Here is a 23,161-nt window from a genome sequence, read left to right on the forward strand (position 1 = left end):
GCCATTCCTCGGAATGGTCGTGGCTCCGTTATTACGCCTCCCTTCCGGGATGCGTTGTATGAGCTCTACCTTATATATGAACTCTATCAGTATTGCGAGCAAAACAACATGCTCCTCTCTCAAAGGTCTTCGGTCTAATTATAGACAACTCCAACGTTTCTCCACGACGCCAGCAACATGGCAGAACGCAGCTCTGGACAGAACCCGAAACATCGGAATTATCGCCCACATCGATGCGGGCAAGACCACCACCACGGAACGCATGCTGTTCTATAGTGGCTTCACGCGGCGTATTGGTGATGTTGACGAAGGCTCAACGGTCACTGATTTCCTTCCTGCCGAGCGTGCGCGTGGAATTACCATTCAATCAGCTGCCATTACTTTTCATTGGCCTCCTGGTGAAGTAGATGCCGCATCAGGCCCCCAGACCGGAGCACAGGATGAGCCAGCTTTGCGGTCAACTTACCCCCACACTATCAATTTGATTGATACACCTGGCCACGCAGATTTCACCTTTGAAGTCATGCGGTCTCTGCGTATTCTTGACGGCGCTGTTTGCATTTTGGACGGCGTTGCTGGCGTTGAAGCACAGACAGAGAAGGTTTGGAACCAGGCCAGCACATACAACATCCCTCGCCTGATTTTTGTCAATAAGCTTGATCGTGATGGGGCTGCATTTGGTCGGACAGTACGAGAGGTCAGCTCCCGCTTGGGCGTTTATCCAGCGGTCTGCCAGATACCTTGGTTCCAAGGAGGCAATGGTTCTTTTGTGGGCGTGGCAGATGCAATCAATCTCCAAGGATTGCGTTGGAAGGAAGGCGAAGACGGCCGTACTGTGAAGATGGTTGCTCTTGAGCAATTGGAGGCTGAGGAACCCTCCCTGGCACAAGAGCTGCGGCGGGCGCGCATTGCATTGGTCGAGCTTCTTAGTGAGCACGACGAGGAAATGGTTGAAAAGTTCTTTGAATGTGAAGAAGATCATCTCTCAGTTTCGCCCGCTGATATTATTCAAAGCTTGCGCCACTGCGTGTTAGACCAGAGCAGCCGAATTATCCCTCTTTTTGCAGGTGCCAGTTTCCGGAATATGGGTGTTCAACCCTTATTGGACTCCATTGTGAACCTCCTACCCAGTCCACCAGAAGCTCCCGATCCAGAGGTGAGTATTGCCGGTGTCAAAGGTGGCCTGCAAGACCTATTGTCTGGAGACTTGGTCGTCGAGGAGAGTGAGAAGGTCTCTGCACGATCTAAAGGAAAACAAAAGAAGAATAAGAACACAGCCCTACAAACCAGTTTTAAAGATGCCATTGGCAAACTCCAAAGCTGCGCGCTAGCATTCAAAGTGGTTAATGACGCAAAGCGAGGAGTTCTGGTCTACGTCCGTGTATATTCAGGCTCATTGGATCGCAACAGTCTGCTTTTCAACACAAATTTGCATCTCTCCGAACGCGCGCCACGTCTACTGAAGATGTATGCCAACGACGCTGTGGAGGTGGACTCGATTCCAGCAGGTCACATTGGAGTCGTAGTCGGGCTGAAACAAACCAGAACTGGAGACACCCTGGTCTCATACGCAGGCAACAAAGCCACACCCCCGGAGCCTCTCACCAGTCTCCAACTCCGGCCAATTGCCGTGCCACCGCCGGTTTTCTTCACCAGCGTTGAGCCACATAGCTTGAGTGAGGAGAAGCGTATGCAGGAGTGCCTCGCACTCCTTCTCCGCGAAGACCCCAGTCTGCACGTCACCGTGGACGAGGAGTCGGGTCAAACCCTCCTAAGCGGCATGGGAGAATTGCATCTCGAGATCGCCCGCGATAGACTCATAAATGACCTGAAAGCTAAAGCCACAATGGGCCGCATCGAGATTGGCTATCGCGAATCCGCGCTTGGTGCCTCCAGCCCAATACGTAAGATATTCGATAAGGAGATCGCCGGTCGTAAAGGAAAGGCCGGTTGTACAGCAGTCGTGGAGCAGCTGGACGAGAGTGTCGAGCCTCAACAAATGGATGAAGACACTCTTCTCGTCGAAACGTACGATGGCAACCAAATCGTCGTCCGCGCGCCAGGCCTGCAGGCCGACGGCTCCTCGCACGGCGATGATCAGACCAGCCTACTACACGTACTGGGTATGGATCTGGTTTCATTCCGCACAGCTCTCAAAAACGGCGCTATGGCGGCACTCGCTCGTGGTCCACAATTCACCTTCCCGATGCATAACACCCGCGTCACGCTGACAATCGACCCGGCAGTGGACCTCTTCGGCAACGAGACGACCACGTCAGCTTTATCATCCGCAGCTCGGCAAGCGACTGCCGCAGCGCTGCGAGACGTACAGGCTGGTGCCGGTACAACAATGATGGAACCCGTGATGAACGTCATCATCAGCGTAGACGAAGCCAGTCTCGGATCTGTTGTGCATGACATCTCGTCCTCGCGGGGTGGACATATCATCTCACTTGATGACGAAATTCCACTAGGCGATGCCGATGCATCGGCGTCTTCGCAAGCTGCACTTAAGGAGGCGCTACCGCCCATTGACACGAACCGTGTCTATGCGCCACCAGATCCCTTCCAGACGGCCTCCGTTGGTGTTGAGATTCCCGCTGCTACCGCGAGACCGCGAACCATCACTGCTAAGGTACCGTTGAAGGAGATGGTTGGATATCTCAAGCATTTGCGCAGTTTGACTGCTGGCCGGGGCACATTTGTCATGAGTGTCGATCGGTTTGAGAACATGTCTGGACAGAGGCAGAAGGTTGTGCTTGCAGAATTGAGGGGTGGATTTTAATCATTTCTCATCTGCAGCATAATAGAACGGGCTCCAAGTCTGTCAACCCCGGCTGGACTGGATGACATTTGTACATTTTCATCTTGTATTATCTCATTACTGTATCAATATATTTATCTCCTTTCCGATCCATTCGTCATGTCTTCTTAAAAGACACCGGATCCCGCTAAATCGGGCTAGTAATAGTGTGAAATGAATCTCCTGTGCTAGACAGGGATTCTAACGAGATGGTTGTAGCGGTGCGCCAACAAAGTTGGGAGGAGTAAGTTGTATTCTTTACTGACTAGTTATTTGCATCTGCTAACTAGGAAACCAGTCTGTCAGGTGACATAACTAAGCTGTCAGCTGTAACAATGGATATGTAGTCCAGGAGGGTAGTCCAGGAGGGTAGTAGAGTAAGCACAAAGGAACACCGACCATAGAATAAACGGAGATGAATGATTCCATATACTACCAGTTGTCATCCCATTCATCCTTTCCCTTACCTGGCGCAGAGGCTGTGGTATGCCTACTCTCAGCTGCTTCTACACCAGACGAGGCGGGAGAAGAGTTAGCCAGCGAGGACGCCGTTGGGCCCTTTCGCAAGGCAGCTGTACCAACAACGTCGGAACGTTGAGACCGCTGTGATCCGCTGCGGCGATGGTTTGGTGTCTCTTGGTCACCCAAAGACGAGAAATCATCCCAGAAGTCTCGGCGCTCAGGCTCCACGCGAGAACGATTTCCATCCCCTCGGCCATCTTCGCCTTCAACGAACCGGTTGAATTGGTCTGCGGCTCCACGAACTCCAGTTTGCACGTTCTGACCAAAGGTCGCCGCATGGATACGGGCTTGGGCTGCGAAGTCGGATTCGGCCAACTATAAATGCATATTAGCAGTGCACAACAAAGTGCAAAGGCGTTAGAAAGTCCCGAATGCGGTACATACCTGTTTGGCCGTTGGTTGGAGATAGGAGTCATTGACCTGCTTTGCGCTTTTGCCAACTGTCGATGCGAACCACCCAAGTCCTTTAGTGAGAGTGCCCATGGGGTCTTTCTGGAGGTCCTCAAACGGCTGTCTTCCACCACCACCACCGCCACCCCAGCCTCCGAATCCTCCAAAGGGGGAGGAGCGCCGCTCACTCGTAGTAGGCGCAGGCATGCCGCCTCCAAAACCAGTAAACTTCCCGCCCTGCGAGGGAGGAATGGCATCGTTGCGAGTAGCGTTATCATTGCCGAGTTTCGCGAAATAAGCCTCATTTTGTTCTTTCTTGCCAGAGGGACCACCACGCTGGCTGTCGTTGGAGCGAATATTGTTAGCTGGAGACCCAGCCCGTGCACCAGACATGGCGCCGGCGCCACCTTCAGCGCCGCCCAAGGTCAGAGTGTTGCTTGGCCGCGAGGGGTTGTTCTTCTTCTCTTGGCCCTGCACGTACTCGCGGCCGTCGACCTTGCACGACAATCGCTCTTTCCATTCCTCGCCGGAGTCGCTGTCGTATCGTTCTTTGATGGTCGAATCTTCAAATGCGCGGCCTTCTGAGATGGTCACCGGGTGTTCATCGTAGAACGTCTTCCACGGCTCGTTGCCCCCCAACTCCATACGTTGGATCTCGGCGTGCTTAAAGGCGTCCATTGTAATCGAGCGAACGAAGGAGATATGTACACCTAATCCGCGGTGTGTGCCGGCGCAATTGAGACATATGAAGGTGCCGAACTTGGGGGAGGCCTATTCAAAACGCCCATGGTGGACGAGTTAGCAGTGGGTTCGCGGGGTTGGAGTGCGGAGGATAGCGGTGGTTCAAAATACAGAGCCAGCGAGAAGAGGAACAGAGGTAAAGACATACCCATTGAGGTGATGGCGCGCCGCAATCACAGCACCTGTCATTTCCGTTCGTCTTGGAGATTTGAAGGAGCTGCGGCACATGTCAATGTTAATGACCTTGCAACGCTACGGAGCTTCATATGAGAGCGCACCTTTGTCCTTGTCTCCGGGTCGACCTCCCACATGCGAGACATATTAAATATACCAGGGTGACCAGACGGAAAACCAATGACGGAGTGCGCGAGGATGTTCCAGGGTTGGCCGACTCGGCACGTTGCAATCACCTACCCCTTTTTTCTCGTTTCGAACAAGATTCACTGGACGTCAAACAGAAGTGTTACAACACACAAAATACACAAAAATAACACAACTAGCTCGATGCAACAAAAACCAATTGAAGTGAGACAACGTCTATGTTTTGCCTCTGATCGGCAAGGGTCGCCCCGATTTAGCGTCATCTCCGAGTTGGTGGAAGCACTCTGCTCCATGCCATGTCCAATATGTCTTCCCTTGAAACGATATAAGGGCGTAGCTGGCCGCTAAATACTGATAATATGTAGAGAGACAATAAAGAAATGCTAACACAGCAGGAAAAAGAAATCCTATAGAAAGAAGTATAGAAATTTCCAAAGAGCATACCTGAAAATGGTATGTCGCCCAGACTTTCTAGACAAGATGGGAGTATACGATAGGGTCAAGGGATTACTCTGGAATCTAAAATGCCAGGTGGCAGATCGTTATCATTTAGTAAATGGGTGCTAAGATACAATACAAAAGGCAAAAAAAGTCGTAAAGGACGGAGTTCACATCAGCAAAGACGCCTCCTCAGCATGGTCAACTAATGATCCATGTTGTCCGATAAAAAAAGTCATCAATCCTCCTCATTTCCCCATAAATCCCTTGAAAGCTATGATAACAACGATGGTTTGAATCACGCATCAAACCATTGTAGCTATATCCATACGTCCTTCCATACTTTCTCTGTCCCAAACCCAGTCTAAAGACTTCATTTGAGGTAGTGATATTTGTTGAGTGCTTAAGCCTCGGTGGTCACGGCAGATGCGGCAGGAGTGGCATTCTCTTGGGCAGCAGGTGCGGCGACCGGTTCGTCAGTGGGGGCATTAATATCCTCATCCTCCTTGCCGGGGCTGTCAATAGCAACCTTGACGGCGATAACGCGACCATCGATATCCTTGCCGTTCATCTCAGTAACAGCCTTGGTCTGCAGCTCCTCAGAGGCGAGGTTGACGAATCCGAAACCACGAGTCTTGCGGCGCTCATTGCGGGCTTGCAGCTTCTTGATCATGAAGCGGGGAATGGGGCGGAGGGCAACCTTAGCAGAAACTGGCTCGTAGGCGGCAAAGATCTCCTTGAGCTGAAAAGAAAAAGAAGAAAAAACAAGTCAGTCAATGTAACTTTCAACGGAGAGATGGCAGGGGAGAAGGAAGTAACCCACCTTGTCCTCGGTCAGGTCGTACGGCAGGTTAGCAACCATGACCTTAGTCTTGGACGGGATTCCATCCTCGGGAGGACCACGCTGCTTCTGAGGACGGGCAGCACGGGCCTTATCGGCCTCAGACCCAGCATCCTTGTCGTTGGTGGTTTCAGCGAGAGGAGTCTCGGTGGCAGGGGCCTCGGTAGGTTCTTGACCTTCCTGGGCCTTTTCCAAAGTCAGCATCTATTCCAAAAAGTCTGTGTGAATTTAGCAAGGAAACCATTTCTTCACATACAGTACGGCTACGGCCAGTGCGACCACCACGACCGCGGGCGCGGCCACGGCCACGGCCACGACCACCAGTACGCTTGCGGCCTTCAGCGCCGCTGGCACCCTCGCCGCCGCTGGCAGCGCCTTCCTTGGCCTCAGCGGGCTCGGGCTTGCGGGCAAGCTGCACGGAGACCTTGCGCTGAAGGATCTCCTTGCCGGAAAGAGCCTCAATAGCGGCAGAAGCTTCAGCGGCAGTGGCAATGTCCACAAACGCGTAACCAACGGGGCGGTTGGTGCGGGGGTTCACCGGGATCGAGGTGGTCTCGCTGGTGAAGGAATGAGTCAGAAATGGCCCAATTGAAGATAATATTGTGTGAAGGTTTTCTGATGTGTGATACACAGCTCAAGGTTTGAAATTTATTACTCACATGGTGTAGGACTTGAAGAACTCCTTGAGCTCCTCCTCTGTGGTCGCGTATGCGAGATTCCCGATGTACAGGCGGCGACCCTCATCCGCGCTGGCAGCCGCAGCATCGGTAGCCTGGGATGATGTTACGCCGTTGGTTTCGGGCTTATCGGTGAGGCTGGTCGCAGCCACGGAGTCAGCAAGTGCGTCGACGGCAGACATCTTGATGGTTGAGATGTTTGGAAGGATGAAAAGTGACGGGATTGGGTTGTTTGCAGCTGAGATTAACTTGACGGAGAGGAGCGAGGAGCAGGGTAGCTTCGTGCCCTAGATACCGATTGAAAAAGGAAGATGGAATTGAAGTTTTTGATTCACTGGATCTTGAAAAGAGGAAAGAGGATGATGGAAGAAGGAGATGGAAAGGGAAAGGAGAGGCGGTGTAGCACTAGCCCAGTCAGAGCTTACGGATCGGAGTCAGGTGCGATCGAGGCCGGGTTTCCTTCGAGGGGTCTGCCCCCGAATCTTGGGTGCTCTTTAGGCTCTGAATGCTCCTGGTGGTCCCGTCCTGTCCCCCCTGCAAGCCCCCAAACACCTTCCCCCGCCATAAGGTCGCAAACATCTGGCCTGATGTCATTCTGGAGACCTGGACCCTCGACCAATCAAGGCTCACCATCGGGTTTTTCTATATCATTCGATTCTTATTTTCCTTTTACTTGACCTATTTTGACCCCATGGTCTTGTTTTTTTTGCTTGTCTGGATATCGTCCTAGATACATATGTAGGTATTTTTCAACATTTTTCCCAAAATATTCAGCTGCGCACCATTCGGAACTTGTACATGTGCATGACAGTACCTGTGTGACATGTTCCATAAATAAATCACAAAGCCGATCTTCCACCTTCAACAGATCCACCTCATGTCATTCTCCATATCTTCGGATCCAGTGTATATTGTACAGGGTATAAAGTACTCTAGCTGGCTCTTACATCGCAGGATCCTAACATACTCCAGTAGATTTTAGTCATCGTGTTACCTCACTTACGCTGTACGTACATGTATACAAATGACATGTTACCTAGGCCCTTTATATATGAGATAATCCGTTCAACATACGATTGAATTTGGACTTAATGTCACCATTTGAAAATCGTGCCGTCAATAAAGACTCTCTCTCTCTCTCTCTAAATTGTGCTTTTAAATTATGCGCAAGAGGTATATCAAATTGATTGTTGTATCGGATCAATGGTGCCTCACAACTCTAAACTATCTTTCCAACAGGTGGCCAAGATTCTTGTCGAAGTTTTGATTCTTCAAGCAGGCAGCCGCTTTGGTATCCCTGTCTGATGATGCGTGGTATCTAAAAGGTTTGAAGTAGACCATACTAGACGTGAGCGATGCTCAAGGATAGCTAGCCGCTAACTATTTAAGAGTGCAACAAAAAATCCATGAAAGATCTTGGGAGATCATGTAGAATGTTTAACAAAGACCCACCGCTAGAGATATGTATATAAAGTAGGGAGGAGATAAGAAAGAGTCCCGCATCTTCCAAACATGTAATCATTAGAGTAACTTTTCTACAATACAACTATAGTTATAGTAAATACATATACCGTACTTTAAAATGAATCAGGTTCTTGCTTAAAATTTTCTCTTTCGACTCCTTGAGATGATCGCATTAACTGACGATTGTATGGTTCCTAGTTACCTGTGCCAGGGTACAACGTAAAGATCTACGTCGCACGAGATTATGTATATCAATTCCTACCTAGGTACATACAGTAGATAAAACCTGTTTACGTAATTTTAGATCAACAGTTTTCAGCATAACTACATATGTATCAATCGATCGATCTACAGTTGTTTTTTTTTGAGTGACGTCTTATCATGATATTTAGGCCGTGTAAGTTACTGGAGACGCATGCATCTTGACACCTTGTTACTCAGGCCATTGAAGCTTAGATTTGCCTTCTCTTTACTTCCATTGGACCATGTTGCCACTATGACAAGGGAATTGTGTACCACCCTGATCATGTATTGAATCACTTGAACTTCTCAAAAACTTCCAATATTGTATATTTTAATATGTACCACGCCAACACACGAACAGTTCGGCAAAGAATTGAATAAAGATCGACATTTTAGCGTGAGACTGACGGACTCGAGGTCCACTTTACTCCGTCACTACGAACAAAACAAGATTTTCTACAACCTTGGAAGGTCCCATGGGGAGCTGACTCATCTGGCTTTTGGATTTCCCCTTAGAGATTATCTATTGACTGTCTCTCGACCTCAAGGGGGAAAAGATTTTAGGTCCTGGGTTACTGTGAATTTCTTTTCAATTTTAATCTAGGCGGACTTACCGGATCTCGTCGCTCCAACATGGATCGCATCGAGCCCGCCGGGGGGGATCAGGGGACGCAATCCACAGAGCCCACCGAGTCTCCTCCTTCAAGGCCTGGCCCTTCCACTTTGCGCACACGAGGCGATTCACGAACTCGACGACCGAGTATTCGTTTGTCTCGGTTCCCATCCATCCCCTCACTAGACAACCTCAACCAACCGCAGGAGAGTCAGCCACCCACCGAACGACGTGCCATCCGTTCCCCTCCTCCCAATGAAGAAGATGAAGCATGGCTGGCTGGCCGAAGGCGCAGCAACTCGGAGCCAAACCCTGGACGGTGGTCATCCCCTCAGCCGGATGCGCTCTCACGGGTGGCGACTCCCATGCGAATGATGCCGGTAAGCGAAGAATCAGCACGCCCAAGTCTGTCGGCAACCTCTCCAGCGTCGATGCTACCCGAACAAGAGACTGGCGCGAATACTGAACTATTTGAATCGGAACAACCCGAGGCCCCTCCCGCAGTAGCGCGACCGGCGGGTCGGCTTCGGCGCACAAGCCAGGCTGCGTTGAATCGCTTCTCGCGAAACCGCGCTTCGACGGTGACAGGTGCTCCACCAACATTGGCTACGCAAGAAGAACAGCAACCAGCAAATGAGTATGGATCTCATGTAGTAGATGTGCTGGACGTGATCGGTAAGCCCCCGATGCCAAGAGTGATACAAAAAAATCATATTTCTAATAACGTTGACTTTAGACCCCGAGGTCTCTGCACTATCCACTCTCACCAATGTCCAGAACTCTTTGTTCATTCCCAACTTGGGTGGATTCATCAATCGCATGCCCACCTATAACATCACGCGGCCACAATATTCCTCGGATGAAGAGCAGGGAACTACAACGGATGAGGGGGAGCTGTCCGAGGAGGCTAAGCTCAAGCAACGACCGAACTTGGAACAACTCCGCCCCTTCACGAGCATGTCCTCTGTGTTGCGTGGTCCTCGCTATGCTGTCCTTCCCGAAGGGCACGGGCTTGAAGGATGGACCAAAGAAGACTTTGCCGAACTGAACGATCACGTTCGACATATGCTTCACTCTCGGCGTTCCAGGTTCAAGCGGTCCATGAAAGGATTTGGCCAGTATGTGCGGAAGCGTGAGTGACACTGCTTACCATTATCAATGTGTTTAGTACTGATATCGCCCAGCCCTCGGTTTTCTTGTGACCCTCTACGCAACTTTGATTACTCTGTTCGGTCTGGCTTGGGTACTTTTCTTGATTGGTAAGTTTTCTTGAATATTTCCGTTTTGTACAGAATGCTTACATTTACTACAGGCTGGATCAATGTCGGCGGAAAACAATTGTATGTCGTCAATGTCATTGACAACGTCTTGGTCGCCCTGTTTGCTATTATGGGTGACGGATTAGCCCCATTCCGAGCTGTCGATACCTATCATATGAGTTTCATTGCCCACTACACATTTTTGACTTGGAAGCTCCGCCAAAAGCGAGACTTGCCAGGCCTCAAGGACAAAAATGATCTTCCATCCAAGCCGGAGAAAGACATTGACGTGGAGTTTGGGGATACGCCCAAAGAAGACGAACACGAGTTTTCCGTGCTCGATGCCCGTCAACAGCTTCGATTAATGCACCACCAGAAAAAGTTCGCCAAATCGCACACCTTCTACAAGCCCCACGAAACCTATACTCACCACGCCTTTCCTCTACGCTTCCTGATTGCTATTGTTGTCATCCTCGATATGCACTCACTGCTCCAGATGGCTCTTGGTGCCTGTACCTGGAGTATGGAAGACCCTGGAGCACGACCCTTCGCACTAACTACCGTCATTCTCTGCTGCTCCATCACTTGCAACATCACTGGTGGTGTGCTTATAATGATTGGTGACCGGCGGACGCGAAAGAAGGACGTTGTCGAACGGCTTTTCCGCCAGGAATTGACCGAAGAAGCCATGAAGAAGATGGAAAAGAAGAAGGTCAAGGAGGAGCGTCGCAGTGCTCAGATTGAGCGCTCCAGTGTCCAAATTGATCGCCCTAGCGCCCAGATCGAGAGAAGCAGTGCTCAAATCGAGCGCAAAAGCGCTCAGATTGACCGACCAGAGCCATACACCGCCACCTGATCGGATGATCTCATCTTGTATACGACCGTCACGAAATGAGCACCAGGAAGTTTGATCTACCTGATTAATTTGGTCCATGTGCTCTAATTGTACAGCTTGTCAGCTGATAATCCTACTGTTTTTTGGCCTTTTACCCTACATATGCTGAGCTATGGAGTTTCGTTGGATTTCATTGTGGAATTGGCATTGACACTTTCGCCGGATTGCCTCCCGAATAAATTTTGCTTTTGATTTTGTGCTTCAGTCTAGATTGGCATTTTGTCTTTAGGATACACCGCATTGGCTTGTGAACTGAGTATATCTCTATCTAAATACAATCGCCCACAGCATTATTCAAGTACATGTACATCCAACACGTGAATCAAGCCTACAAGTCAAGCTCAAGCTGTGATCGTAACCTTTTCCCCCACCCATTGCGCTCCACCGTGTCTAATAACCTCCTCAAAGATCCACTTGCCAACCAAAGCCCTAGGGATCGTATATCCAACAGCGGGATCCCTCTCCGTCCCGACCCTTACACCCTTGAGTCCCACCCTTTGACCCTCCTTCTCCCCTTCCCGCGCAGGAATCAAATGATCCCCCATTAAAAAGCTAGGTCTCACAACAACAAGTCCGCCAGCAAGAACCCCATCACCCCCCAGTTCAGCCTCCTTATCAAGCAACTTCTCCATCTGCAATTTGTCCGCGTGTGGGATCGGTAGAAGAACATTGTACATAGGCCGGAACCAAAACCCGACATCTTTACTACCAGGCAGATTTCCCGTCGTCGAGATGACAGTGACCCTCGGCGCAACAGCACGATATTCTTCGAATGAAGAAAATCGTGCCGCAATCTGTTCCAGTGCTGCTAGCAGCGCGCGCGTTGTCTGCTCTGTTATATGTGGGTTGTCCAACTCGATATGAGGCAGTGCAGGCACGCGGAATTTGGAATTTTGGCAGCTTGTCTCTCGTGTGAAGGACATTATACCCGTCCCGCCGACGCCGGATATGATGCTTGAGACTGGGGTGCAGGTGTTGTTTGAGTCGGTGCTGATGATGAGGGTTTTCTTGACGCTTTCGACGTCTGTTGCGTCGCCTTCGATGACCTCAAGCTGGTTCGAGATTATTTTTTGGGTGATTCCAGGCTGGGTGAGCAAGAGTGCTGTGAGCTTTGAGGGTGTACGGGCCAGGGCTCTGGCATTGTAGCCGTTCAGGAGGGTGTAGGCTAGACAGGCATTGGTGCAACCACCAGTAGCTCCGAAGAAGGCGATTGTATTCATTGCGAAATTTTGGTGTATGTAAAGTAGATGATTAAGATTGAGTATTGAGGTGTGAAGCTTTTTGTATTGCTAATTGGATGTGATCTTGCTGGTGCTGAGGATGAACTGAGGTTTCAAGAGCCTTTTATACAAATGAGAAACCATGCCCATGGATCTTTTGTCGGTTGACGGGCAGATATTTGGCCTTTGGGTCTACTCATGTCCGACTCAGCCTTGTAGTAGAGGCTATAGTATGAGGATCCCGTGTCAGATCTCAATCGGCGTGCCGGCAGATATGAGCTAGTCTGGATATGGTTTAGCGTCGGGTCAACAACCTACCGATGCGGGCGAACATTTGCTCCATCACAGCCTCTTCATGATTGCTACCTAGGTAGACTTTTTCTTTTGGCAGATAAGAATAGATATAAGCGTTAAAGCTTTATTGTTGCCTTGGGTGCATGTAGAGTGGGAAGTATAGGCTGAGCCCCAATATTGGGATTCTATATATTTTGCTCCAGATATATATATATCCATTGCTACATATGATATAAATTGAACAGGGCTGCTACAGATTATACTTGTTTACATTTTAACAAGACATAATAGCACCAAGTATCTGCAATTAAATTAAAGCAGAAAGGACAAGCCATAGAGCGACATATATTCGATCCAGAAAAAAAGACAACGAAATGTTGTGAAGATATACCTATTATTACCTAGGTAGGCATCTCGCACTACGATGGTTTATCGTATTCCTACTTCAGACCCTCCAGGGCTTTTGCCAACCCTTTCTGTTTCGAGAATGTATAGCGACTGACTACATAGTATGTATCCTTATGTATATGTAGCGAAACATTTCAACCTTGATCTTTTACATACTATGCACTCACAGCTCAGCCAAATCTATACTAAAGACACTTCTTCAATGGATACGCTTCAAAGCCAAGAAATTTTAGCCCACAATCTTGCATCAAACCCAGAGCATCATTCAATCTTTACGAAAATATTCCTAAATTTGACTCATTCAACCTCGGAAATTTGAATATAGACCAAGCGCAGGTAAAAAAGCATGCCCAAAGCGTATCTATTGAGACTTCGACAAACACCGACATTCACTCCCTGTGAGCCATTGACTTTGCAACAAGGAAGAGGATCGTAGATCAGGGTGGTTGCCCATCGTAACATAGCATGCTATGCCCAGAGCAGGGCAAGTGCTTTGAAGTGATCAAGATCGACATTGGACTGGCTACCGTAAATTCCCAAGGATCGAGAGATTGGTGGAGCCAGCACAGGTAGGTGGAACCATTAATCACAGAGGGTGCTTGTCACAAACATACGGATGTAAACAGAACGATTTAAGTCTCTCCCCGTCTATCATTGCCACTTTGAGTGATGAATGCGTGGGAACGGACATTTCCTGCCAGTAAAGCGCCCAAAAACGCCCCCAAGCGCCACCGACATCAAGCATTTCTTTGCTAAGACTACACAGGGATATACGAGACCAAGATCTGTGGTTGGATGGAATCCTTCTGAGGGTAGAGGTAGGGCTTACATTTATCCCTAATCAATTCTAGAAGCCTGGATTTGAGGCCCACATTAACCAATATATCGCGCACAGGGTGGAGAGTAGTTTAATTAATGATCCATTAGAGGCTCGCAGGGTGATAAAATGTGACTCCTAAATTGGATATGCTTGATCCCACGATTGACTAAGGAGTAGGGTAGCCTTGACGGATACCACTGGTAGGGCGGAATGTAGGGCTAGGGCATCTCGGGACCGAAGGGGTACATCTAATTGATCTTAAAATTCCGGAAACAAGGATAGGCCAATAGAATCGCTAGGAGGTAGAGATAATCAGGGCAGATTCGGGATCAAACCCTTGCGTAGGGCATTCCCCCCAGCCAGAATGGGAGTATTGTTTTTGGCCTTCATTATGAACGGCCGCAGATCACCTCGTGTCTAAACACTGGGATTTGGAGATAAAAGGCGAGCATTCGATGGTAGTCATGGTTTTTTATCCATCAGCTCTCTACTTCTCTATCTCACTCTACCTTCTATCTTCCAAACCTTCAAAAAACTTTTATATTTTTACAAGATTTTAATCTTTAATACCTCTACCTTCAAAATGCAGTTCTCTCTTTCCGCTGTTGTCCTCGGCTTCGCTGCCTTCGCCGCTGCCATGCCCACTGAGAACATGAACAATGGTCTCCAGTCCCAGCACGAGAAGATTCGCTTCCCCGTCCCCTCCGGCATGACCATCAAGGAGGCCCAGGCCAAGTGTGGTGACCAGGCTCAGCTCTCTTGCTGCAACAAGGCCACCTACGCTGGCGACACCACCGATGTCAACTCTGGTATCCTCGGCGGAACCTTGTCCAACTTGATCGGTGCTGGATCCGGTGCTGACGGTGCCGGTATCTTCGACCAGTGCTCCAAGCTCGATGTCCAGAGTGAGTTAAATTCTCTGATATCCTTACTTCGCACCTCACTAACATGTTTACAGTCCCCATCCTCATTGCTGTTCCCCTGCAGGACATCCTCGACCAGCGCTGCAAGCAGAACGTTGCCTGCTGTGCCAACTCTCCTTCCACCGCCAGCAACGACCTCGTCGGTGCCGGTCTTCCCTGTGTTGCTCTCGGTTCCATCCTCTAAGCGATTCGCTTTATTGCGGTTCGCCTTTGCATGGAGGAAAAGTTCTAGCGGCCCTGTGGTATACCTTTCTTTCTGTTTTGTGCTTTTTTCCTTTTGTCAGAGATCCATTGCCCTGCGGCTCGTGTCAAAGTTGTGATAGCATCTCTTCTAATACATACATCTAATTCTTGCATTACAAGCTCTCTCCATTGGATTGTAGATTTGGTAACACAATTATTCCCTTGTTAAGTAGCGAAGTTGTCGTCTTCATTAAAGACGAAGTGTGTCGTAGAGAACCCACTGTTTTCTTTCGTGACTGATTTTTTTTCCTACGAACAAGATAGGCAAACCAAACGCCCCTAAAGCCTGTTCCTATACCCTATTGGGCAATCGACACTCCCCCGGACCTATTCTCCATATCTTCTTATTGAGGACATCACGGCACCGGGAGTTGATACAAGGGATAAAAAGGACACTGCTAGTCTTTCTATCCGAACCCTTATTTCCGTAAGTAGATAATAATCTAATCCTACATCACCTAGTTGTGGACGATGATCTACCCAAAGAGTCACTCTATACCACAAACGGCTTCGTAAATCAATCAACCACTCGCTTTACTATCACAGCGATTCTTGACTGGGAAACGTGTGGCTGGTTATGGCACGGCTGAGTTGCCTTTTACCTCTGAACATACACTACAGAGACATGAAGATATGGCATATGTTCTTCTCATAAAGTAAGGCAGGATGATTGATGAACCAGCCATGCAAGGACAATTCTAGTCAGTTATTCGCAAATGGCCAGAGAAAATGAATCCACACGCTCAGTTCCCCGAACCCTAATCTAATTGAGGCTGATCGTAGATCCCCCACTCCTAGGATTGTAGCCAAACTTCCTTCTCGCGCCCGGCGCTTGGGGTTGCAAGTGATCAGGTCTGATGCCCCTACATTGTACGGCTTTGCACTGGAAGAATTTAGATGCGTTGTCTCAGTGTATTCTGGGCGGATCGTGTTCGAAGCCTCTGAAGCCCTCGCTCCACTGTGAAATTTGTTGTGGAGTGTGGTCAGATCCCCACCCTATTTTGAAGGGCGGCAAGGGCAGTAATCACAACAAATCAAAGGTAGCCAACCCGCTTCGATGGTATAAATCCAACAACTCTACGCAGAGGATACTCCATACCAGTCGGAGGGGAAACCGCAGCTCACGTAATCCGAATATGCAAGACGTATTACACGTATCATATACCAATGCCACTGTTTTGCTGTGACTGCAGTTGACTTGGCTAGTGCAAAGTTCCTGGGAGCTAGTTTGCCTAATAGTTTCAAGGGGTAACCACAGCACACCGCGGAGATGTTTTGTGTCAAAACACTTGTTGGTTGTGTGCTATATTGCACACTCTCGCACTGTTTAGTTAGGGGTTCTACTGTCCCAGCCACAGGATTTCTCTCTAGGGCACCCGAGAGCCATCTGGCGAGGTTCGCAATAGACAACATGACTGGTCCATCTCTTCGTCCAAAACCTTTTATAATTTCTCCTTCGGCTCCTCACAAACATACCCACACGCTTGTTCTCCTTCATGGCACCTCGCAAACCGGTCGCGACTTCGCCGAATCGTTTATGCTCCCTTTCTCTTCGCCAAGTTTGAACGACAGCTCTCACACTAGCGGCTCAAATCAAAGTCAGGCAATGAAGTCGTTGAAGGAACACTTCCCTGGCTGCAAGTTCATTTTCCCTACCGGATCGCCTCGAAAGACCACGGTGTTTGGTGGCAACATAACGAATGCGTGGTTCGATATTACAGATTTTGGAGATAGAACCAAGGGCGAAATGAAGATGAGAGAGGGGATGAGGGAAAATACTCGTTACCTTTCCCGCATGATCGAGCATGAGGTCGAAGAATTATATGGTAAAAGAGTAGATACCGAAGAGCAGACCAGCTTTGACACTGAAGATGATGAGACGAATGGGAGGGTCATGCTGGTAGGTTTCAGCCAAGGGTCCGCGATGGGAATGATGCTACTTCTGGGTGGAGAGTTAGAGGCTTTGGGCATTTTGCATGGCTTTGGAGGTTTTGTTGGTCTGAGCGGGTGGTTGGCGTTCAGACGCCAGATCGATGAGTTGATCTCAAACAGCACCCTCGCTTCTGGAACTGCAGACGAGTCACTTAATGCGAGGGAAAAGACGATAACCTACGTGCGAAATTTGCTTGAGCTCGATCCTCCAGGAAAGCAATGGACGGTTTCTGCAAATGGGTTGGATAAGCCAATTTTTCTTGGGCAAGGAGAGCTGGATCAGAAGGTGAAGTTTGAGTGGGCTAGACAAATGAGAGATGTGCTCGCAAAGCTCGATATGAATTTGAGCTTTAACTCATATGCTGGACTAGGACATTGGTGGAATGACGAGGAAATGAGTGATGTTGTGAGCTTCTTAAAGACAACTTGGGGTACTAATTGAAAACTTGTTCGAGCCGGGAGTTTTGAGATGGCCCCGGGCATCTATCTAAGCCACTAAGCTATTATATCGGCGGAGCTGTGTATCCTACACTCCGGTTCTCTATTTGAAGGACGATAGTAACTATACTATGACCCGGGCCAGTGAACCCCGCCCCACATTATACAATAGCTATTGATCTCGTACTTGGTTAGACCGTTCGTGAGACCAGCCCAGGTGAATCCCGTTGAAGACCAGTCCCCGGAGCTATTGGTATGAATACCACTCGCGTCAGTCACAGTTGCCATAGTCGCTGGAACGTAGTCAGCAAAGGGCAAAGGTAGATTTCGGTGAAATTTTACCGTAACTTTATTGTGACTACAAAGCATTCGGATAGTGGGATGCACACAATTTGACTACGAGTATTGATATTAACTGAGGTTGAGCACAGCCAATCTCGCATATAACGAGATTTACCTGAAATGAACACCGCTACCTCTTACAGACCACGAATCCTTCTCCTCGGTAACCGCGCCAAAGACGATTGGCGAGTGTTTTGATATTATATCGGGCCCTGAATAGCCCCCGGATGTTGCATTAAGCTTAATTCAGCTGGAGTGCTAATTTGGGTGTCCATGTCTCAGGTCTGATCAAATACGATAAGGTCATAATATAGAAATGGGCTAAGACGATGAATTCTGAGGTTATTATTACGTACCCAGTGAAGACGTTTGGGGGAGTGATGCTATATAACCATGGCGTGATATTGTATAGGTAGATACTATAGTATATGTCGACGGAGTAAGTTGGAGGCAAAAGAGATTAATATTTATGTTGAACAATGACAAGCCTGACGAGCAGATGGATCGAGATAAAGAGCCAACATCCTGCAATATTATACTTATATAGCACTCACCTGGGCAGGCAGCCTTGAGCATCTGTTTCTGCTAGAATTGACCTGGTGGACCATGCTCCTGCCCTATGGTACCCACGTAGCGGTAAGCTGTGAAGACCCATCTTTCTTACGCTCTGGCCTGCGCTTCGACGGTAGATGTTGGGAAGTCCTACGCACATGGAGACCGGAATTAACTGAAATCACTTGCCTTTACCTGTTCAGCGCTATCGAGGGACTTGAAAAACGGTGGATCGTCAAACAAAAATGGAAAAGGGTCCTAAATTGGGCCTACATGTCTGTGAGCAGCAACTGGATGTTGTAGTCGATCGCCGCGATCAACAAAATGCCTTCACCGAGTCGTGGACAACTCGACAGCAGATGTCCATATCTCTGTCTTAATTCAAACCAATGACACTATAACGCATGAGGCAACGTCATCCAAGTAAACCTATCGGATTGCCCCAGGGAGTAACGGCGCTCCGAGGATCTCCCTTACAGCATCTCGTGAGACCCGATTGCAATTGGAGCAACAATGAACTCAATTGCCCCGCTCCACGATAATCACTACCACATTCCGGCCACTAATGCAGCCTCAGTTCTGGGCTGCATACAGCAAAAAGAAAACAATAAGGACAGAAAGCCCACCTGCCCGGATTTTAGACAAAGCTGTCCATTACAACCTCGTCCTCTCGGGACTACTTGCATTATAAGATACTTCAATCAAACCGGTGCTTTGGATCGGTCGCCTTAACATGACTTGGTCAAAGCCGTTTTTGAAGCTGCATGACCAGCGACCGTGGCTGTTGCCGCTGAGGTCCTCGCAGTCATTCATTGTGACAACGATTTCACTGTCCATGTTCACGGTATTTATCTATTGACCACCTACCTGGGAGAAAGAACCATCAACTAATGACATCGAATCTAGGATCTCTTTCTTTATGCCATGGTACAGATGTTCTGCCAAAATTCCTCGATCCCAGCCTGACCCGTCGCAGATAGTCCCCGTCATGCCAAAGGCATTAGTCTTACGAGCCGGAGTAGCATTTGAAGACAGTACGAGAATCTGAGCAACCCTCAAAAGTGGTAGTATATCTCTAATACGTCTTTCTCTCTATAGGGGAATTCTGGAACAGCGTTCTTCTTATATCAGTAGCCGTTTCGGCACTTGCATTTTGTCCGATTTTTGGATACATGATAGATATTTCTGGAACACGCCAGGGCCCATATCTATCTGGGCTTGTGCTGCTGTTTGGATCCATAATCATCTTTGCTGCTTCACACTCAGTAGCATGGTATATTGTTGCAAGGGTTCTCCAAGGAGCAGCAACGGCCATGGTGTCGGTAGCTGGACTGTCAATCGTGACAGATGCGGTGGACAGAGCGAGTCTTGGGCAGATGATTGGATATATAGGTACTGCCATGACGTTGGGATTCATGTCTGGACCACTACTCGGTGGCCTGGTATACCAAGTTGGGGGATTTTATGCAGTATGCGGAATGGCTTTTGGTATTGTTGCTCTTGACTTTTTTCTACGACTTGCTGTTGTTGAGAAGAGAATTGCTGAACGATGGCTGTGCCTCACCGAGGGCGAACGGCCAACACAAGCGAATGGTTATGTTTCCGAGCAGCCGCTATATGGAACCACTGGCATTGTGACCAGTGGTGTTGGAGAAGTCCATGCTGCTTCAGAAATTTCGAAGGGAACCTTTGCTTTAGGTAAACTTCTGAAGCAACCCAGGATTCTGATTAGTCTCTGGGCTGTCATAGTCGGAGCCCTTGTGGTTTCGGCTTTCGATGCGGTGCGTATTGATACGCTATATTATGACAACTCCTTCACTGACCTTTTCTTTCTAGACACTTCCCATTTTTGTTGAAAATACCTTTGACTGGAACGTACTAGGAGCAGGTTTGATTTTCCTGCCGGGTGCCTCAGCTGCCATCTTTCAACCGTTCTTCGGTGAGTTTCGATTGGCCGATTCAACTCCAATGCAGGAATGTAATGTATGAATTTAGGATTTCTGTCGGATCGCCTCGGATCGCGAGTTATTGCGTTCATAAGTTTCGTCATTCTGGCACCAAGTTTGATATGTCTTCGCTTGGTTGAGGAGAAATCATCTTCACATATAGCGCTTCTTTGTGTGATATTGGTCATCGTCGGAATGTGCATCGATTTAAGCGAGCCAGCTTTGCTCGTTGAAATGCAGCACGTCCTTGATGACATGGAAGCTGCAGACCCTGGGGTATTTGGCGCAAAAGGAGCCGTGGCGCAGGCTTTCGGTCTGGAAAACATGGCCCATTTCAGCGGCCTTGCACTCGGACCTGTGGTTGGAGGATTCGTCGAGTTCCGATACGGCTGGAAAGCCATGACTCTCGCGCTGGGAGTTCTGTCGGCAGCCACTGCAGTGCCTATGTTATGGCTCAGTGGTCGCATAGAGGAGGATTCATGGACGGAGTCTGCTGACGAGGAGATGGAACGGGAGCCACTATTGGGCGAGTATCCGGAGTAGCACAAAATTAATCATTCCTCGTGTTTTTCTGAAGGCCACTAGTGTACTTCAAGTCAGCTCACTCAGATGGACTCACTGTCCGTGTGTTTTTCTTTCATCAAACGCATTGACCGTTTGTTTTCTACCGACAGTGCCAAGTGCGCGTGTGCCTTTTGAAGAGTTTCCTATCTATTTTCCATCCGGTTGATGTTTGAACGGGTCTGATACCTACTCCATCTGTCCGTTGCCCAATAGAAACGCACCGAGAAAAGAGTATAGCGCAAAATAGTTGCGTAACTTTAAAGCAGTCACAGTTACACCAGTCGCTGATGTACGAAAATCAAGAGGTCCAAGGCAGCCGGATTGGATCTTTAAGAAGGAAAGAGTACCCAGCTTGAAAAAGTTTTCAATGAATTCAGGGGGAGTAATCGACATGAAGATTTTCGGACGATTTCGCAAAGCGCTATCAAATATCTATACCTTGACATGTGACCGACTTACATCTTCGCACACGAGGAACATCGATGGGAGCAAATCTCAACATGGTAGATACGTCTTCCCTGCGGAATCAGAGCTCCACGAGGCGACAATCATAGGGTTTCCATCACGATGCTCCTTACCACCCGATATGTATGATGCTGTCTGCAAAGAATTAGCTCAGCTAGCTTTGGCAATTGCCGAATTTGAACCAGTTCGTCTCTACGTTCGACCCGAAGAAATCCAATTGGCCGAGTCACTAGTCAAGGAAAATGACAGTAAGACTTCAAGAATATCGATCATCCCGTGCCCAATCAACCACTGCTGGGTACGCGACACAGGCCCAGTCTATGTGCGTGACACGACAGGCTCGTTTCCGAACAGGCGCTTTGCGATAAACTTCCGATTTAACGAGTGGGGAGACAAGAAACCCGAAGAAGACGGAATCTGCTGGGGCCAGCATTGGCCCTTGATGAATGACCAAGTACTGCAGGAAAATGCCGATTTTGCGCGGTGGGTAATTGACCATGACCTCGAGCCAGCCCCTGTTGGGCGGATCGACGCTCCCATACGCGCCGAAGGGGGCGCTTTGGTTACAGATGGCGAGGGGACCCTCTTGATCACAGAGAGTAGCATCGTCTGTGATGAACGGAACCCTGGCATGTCAAAATCGGACATTGAGGCGGAGTTGAAGCGGCTTCTCGGGATCGAGAAGGTGATTTGGTTTCCAGGACGGCGCAATGTCGACATTACCGACGTGCATATGGATGCTGAGGCGAGATTCGTGCGCCCCGGTGTCATCGCTTACTCAAAACCTCACGCCATTGCGATCGATTTGTGGAAAGACCTGTCTGCCGAGATCTTGGATATTCTGGAACGTGAGACGGACGCGAAGGGTCGGCGCTTGCAGATCCATACCATTGAGGAGCCGGACCCACGAGGCTTGGTACAATCAGATCATGATGAACTATCAGCAAGCTATGTGAATTTTTATTTCGTTAATGGAGGTCTCATCATCCCAAAGTTTGGCGACGATGAAAGGGATCAACGGGCCTTGGAGATGTTACAAGAGTTGATGCCAGAGCGGGTTGTGAGGCAGGTCTACACCAATGCCATTCCCCTTACTGGTGGAGTGATCCACTGCGTCACCCAGCAAGTTCCTGCGATGGAAATATGAGATGGACGTGGCATTCATTCTGGTTTATTTTTATTTTTAGCCGTTTTTTTCAGTCAATTTGAAAATCGGATCGGGTTTCATAAAGCATTGTCATGGTGCATGTGCATGTACAGTCGAGGCCTTCATGATTGTACAACCGAGAAGTATTTCACACCTACAATTTGATAAACTTCAATGCATTACGCCAATAGAGAAGATCTCAGCTATGTAGACTGACTCCCCATGATTCCCATCGCAACGTGTGCCTATTAGCGCATCTGATCCCAGTGTAACGATCTAAAATATACGATCCGAGTACGGAGTACAAGGATCGAGAACCCTAGCTTGATCTGTTGCAGACCTACTAGTTCTGCAGCTAAAAGAGGACAAGTGGAGTTCAGTGGACAGATTTTCTCGTATTGTTGGGCTTCAGCTACATCCACTCAAATAGGCACATCACATTATTTGACGAAAGTCGTGGCTGTGTTCCTGCATCTTAAAACTTGAATTGAATTCCTATAACATAACAGATATTCAAGGAATGCGCTAATTTTGTAGTAAATCTAAGCCTAGTCTCCCACGAAGTTACAATATTGTACAAGTTGGAGAATATTGCTACTACATATAGATGGTGCCGATTTTCAGCTTAAATATACATTTGTCACACCATTTATAAATTAA

General features: G+C 48.6%; 9 protein-coding genes across 9 annotated transcripts; 6 read left to right on the forward strand and 3 right to left on the reverse strand.

The window, feature by feature from the left end:
• Positions 1-13: 13 nt before the first annotated feature.
• N7529_011054 (mitochondrial elongation factor MEF2) lies at positions 14-2,785 on the forward strand (the record flags this gene model as incomplete). Its single annotated transcript, XM_057246580.1, has 1 exon — positions 14-2,785. The coding sequence occupies one exon, from the start codon at positions 14-16 to the stop codon at positions 2,783-2,785; it is 2,772 nt and encodes a 923-aa protein (XP_057091929.1).
• Positions 2,786-3,235: 450 nt separating this feature from the next.
• Positions 3,236-4,776, reverse strand: N7529_011055 (GTPase-activating protein GCS1; the record flags this gene model as incomplete). The annotated part of the gene is made up of 4 exons (XM_057246581.1): positions 3,236-3,640; positions 3,710-4,486; positions 4,605-4,673; positions 4,735-4,776. 4 exons carry the CDS (start codon positions 4,774-4,776, stop codon positions 3,236-3,238), a joined length of 1,293 nt encoding a protein of 430 aa, XP_057091930.1.
• An 842-nt stretch (positions 4,777-5,618) lies between these two features.
• On the reverse strand, positions 5,619-6,915 carry N7529_011056 (Nucleotide-binding alpha-beta plait; the record flags this gene model as incomplete). Its single annotated transcript, XM_057246582.1, has 4 exons — positions 5,619-5,957; positions 6,039-6,260; positions 6,313-6,613; positions 6,716-6,915. The coding sequence occupies 4 exons, from the start codon at positions 6,913-6,915 to the stop codon at positions 5,619-5,621; spliced, it is 1,062 nt and encodes a 353-aa protein (XP_057091931.1).
• Positions 6,916-9,073: 2,158 nt separating this feature from the next.
• Positions 9,074-11,168, forward strand: N7529_011057 (DUF2985 domain-containing protein; the record flags this gene model as incomplete). The annotated part of the gene is made up of 4 exons (XM_057246583.1): positions 9,074-9,728; positions 9,790-10,185; positions 10,238-10,312; positions 10,366-11,168. 4 exons carry the CDS (start codon positions 9,074-9,076, stop codon positions 11,166-11,168), a joined length of 1,929 nt encoding a protein of 642 aa, XP_057091932.1.
• A 380-nt stretch (positions 11,169-11,548) lies between these two features.
• On the reverse strand, positions 11,549-12,427 carry N7529_011058 (uncharacterized protein; the record flags this gene model as incomplete). The annotated part of the gene is made up of 1 exon (XM_057246584.1): positions 11,549-12,427. The coding sequence occupies one exon, from the start codon at positions 12,425-12,427 to the stop codon at positions 11,549-11,551; it is 879 nt and encodes a 292-aa protein (XP_057091933.1).
• A 2,105-nt stretch (positions 12,428-14,532) lies between these two features.
• Positions 14,533-15,056, forward strand: N7529_011059 (hydrophobin family protein; the record flags this gene model as incomplete). Its single annotated transcript, XM_057246585.1, has 2 exons — positions 14,533-14,854; positions 14,908-15,056. 2 exons carry the CDS (start codon positions 14,533-14,535, stop codon positions 15,054-15,056), a joined length of 471 nt encoding a protein of 156 aa, XP_057091934.1.
• A 1,470-nt stretch (positions 15,057-16,526) lies between these two features.
• N7529_011060 (alpha/beta hydrolase) lies at positions 16,527-17,489 on the forward strand (the record flags this gene model as incomplete). The annotated part of the gene is made up of 1 exon (XM_057246586.1): positions 16,527-17,489. The coding sequence occupies one exon, from the start codon at positions 16,527-16,529 to the stop codon at positions 17,487-17,489; it is 963 nt and encodes a 320-aa protein (XP_057091935.1).
• A 1,623-nt stretch (positions 17,490-19,112) lies between these two features.
• Positions 19,113-20,868, forward strand: N7529_011061 (MFS transporter; the record flags this gene model as incomplete). The annotated part of the gene is made up of 5 exons (XM_057246587.1): positions 19,113-19,223; positions 19,254-19,413; positions 19,478-20,160; positions 20,216-20,318; positions 20,375-20,868. 5 exons carry the CDS (start codon positions 19,113-19,115, stop codon positions 20,866-20,868), a joined length of 1,551 nt encoding a protein of 516 aa, XP_057091936.1.
• A 412-nt stretch (positions 20,869-21,280) lies between these two features.
• On the forward strand, positions 21,281-22,501 carry N7529_011062 (agmatine deiminase family protein; the record flags this gene model as incomplete). The annotated part of the gene is made up of 1 exon (XM_057246588.1): positions 21,281-22,501. The coding sequence occupies one exon, from the start codon at positions 21,281-21,283 to the stop codon at positions 22,499-22,501; it is 1,221 nt and encodes a 406-aa protein (XP_057091937.1).
• Between the last annotated feature and the right edge of the window lie 660 nt (positions 22,502-23,161).

The sequence above is a fragment of the Penicillium soppii genome (genome assembly GCF_028829465.1).
Source record: "Penicillium soppii strain IBT 18220 chromosome Unknown utg000010l, whole genome shotgun sequence".
NCBI classification, from domain to species: Eukaryota; Fungi; Ascomycota; class Eurotiomycetes; order Eurotiales; family Aspergillaceae; genus Penicillium; species Penicillium soppii.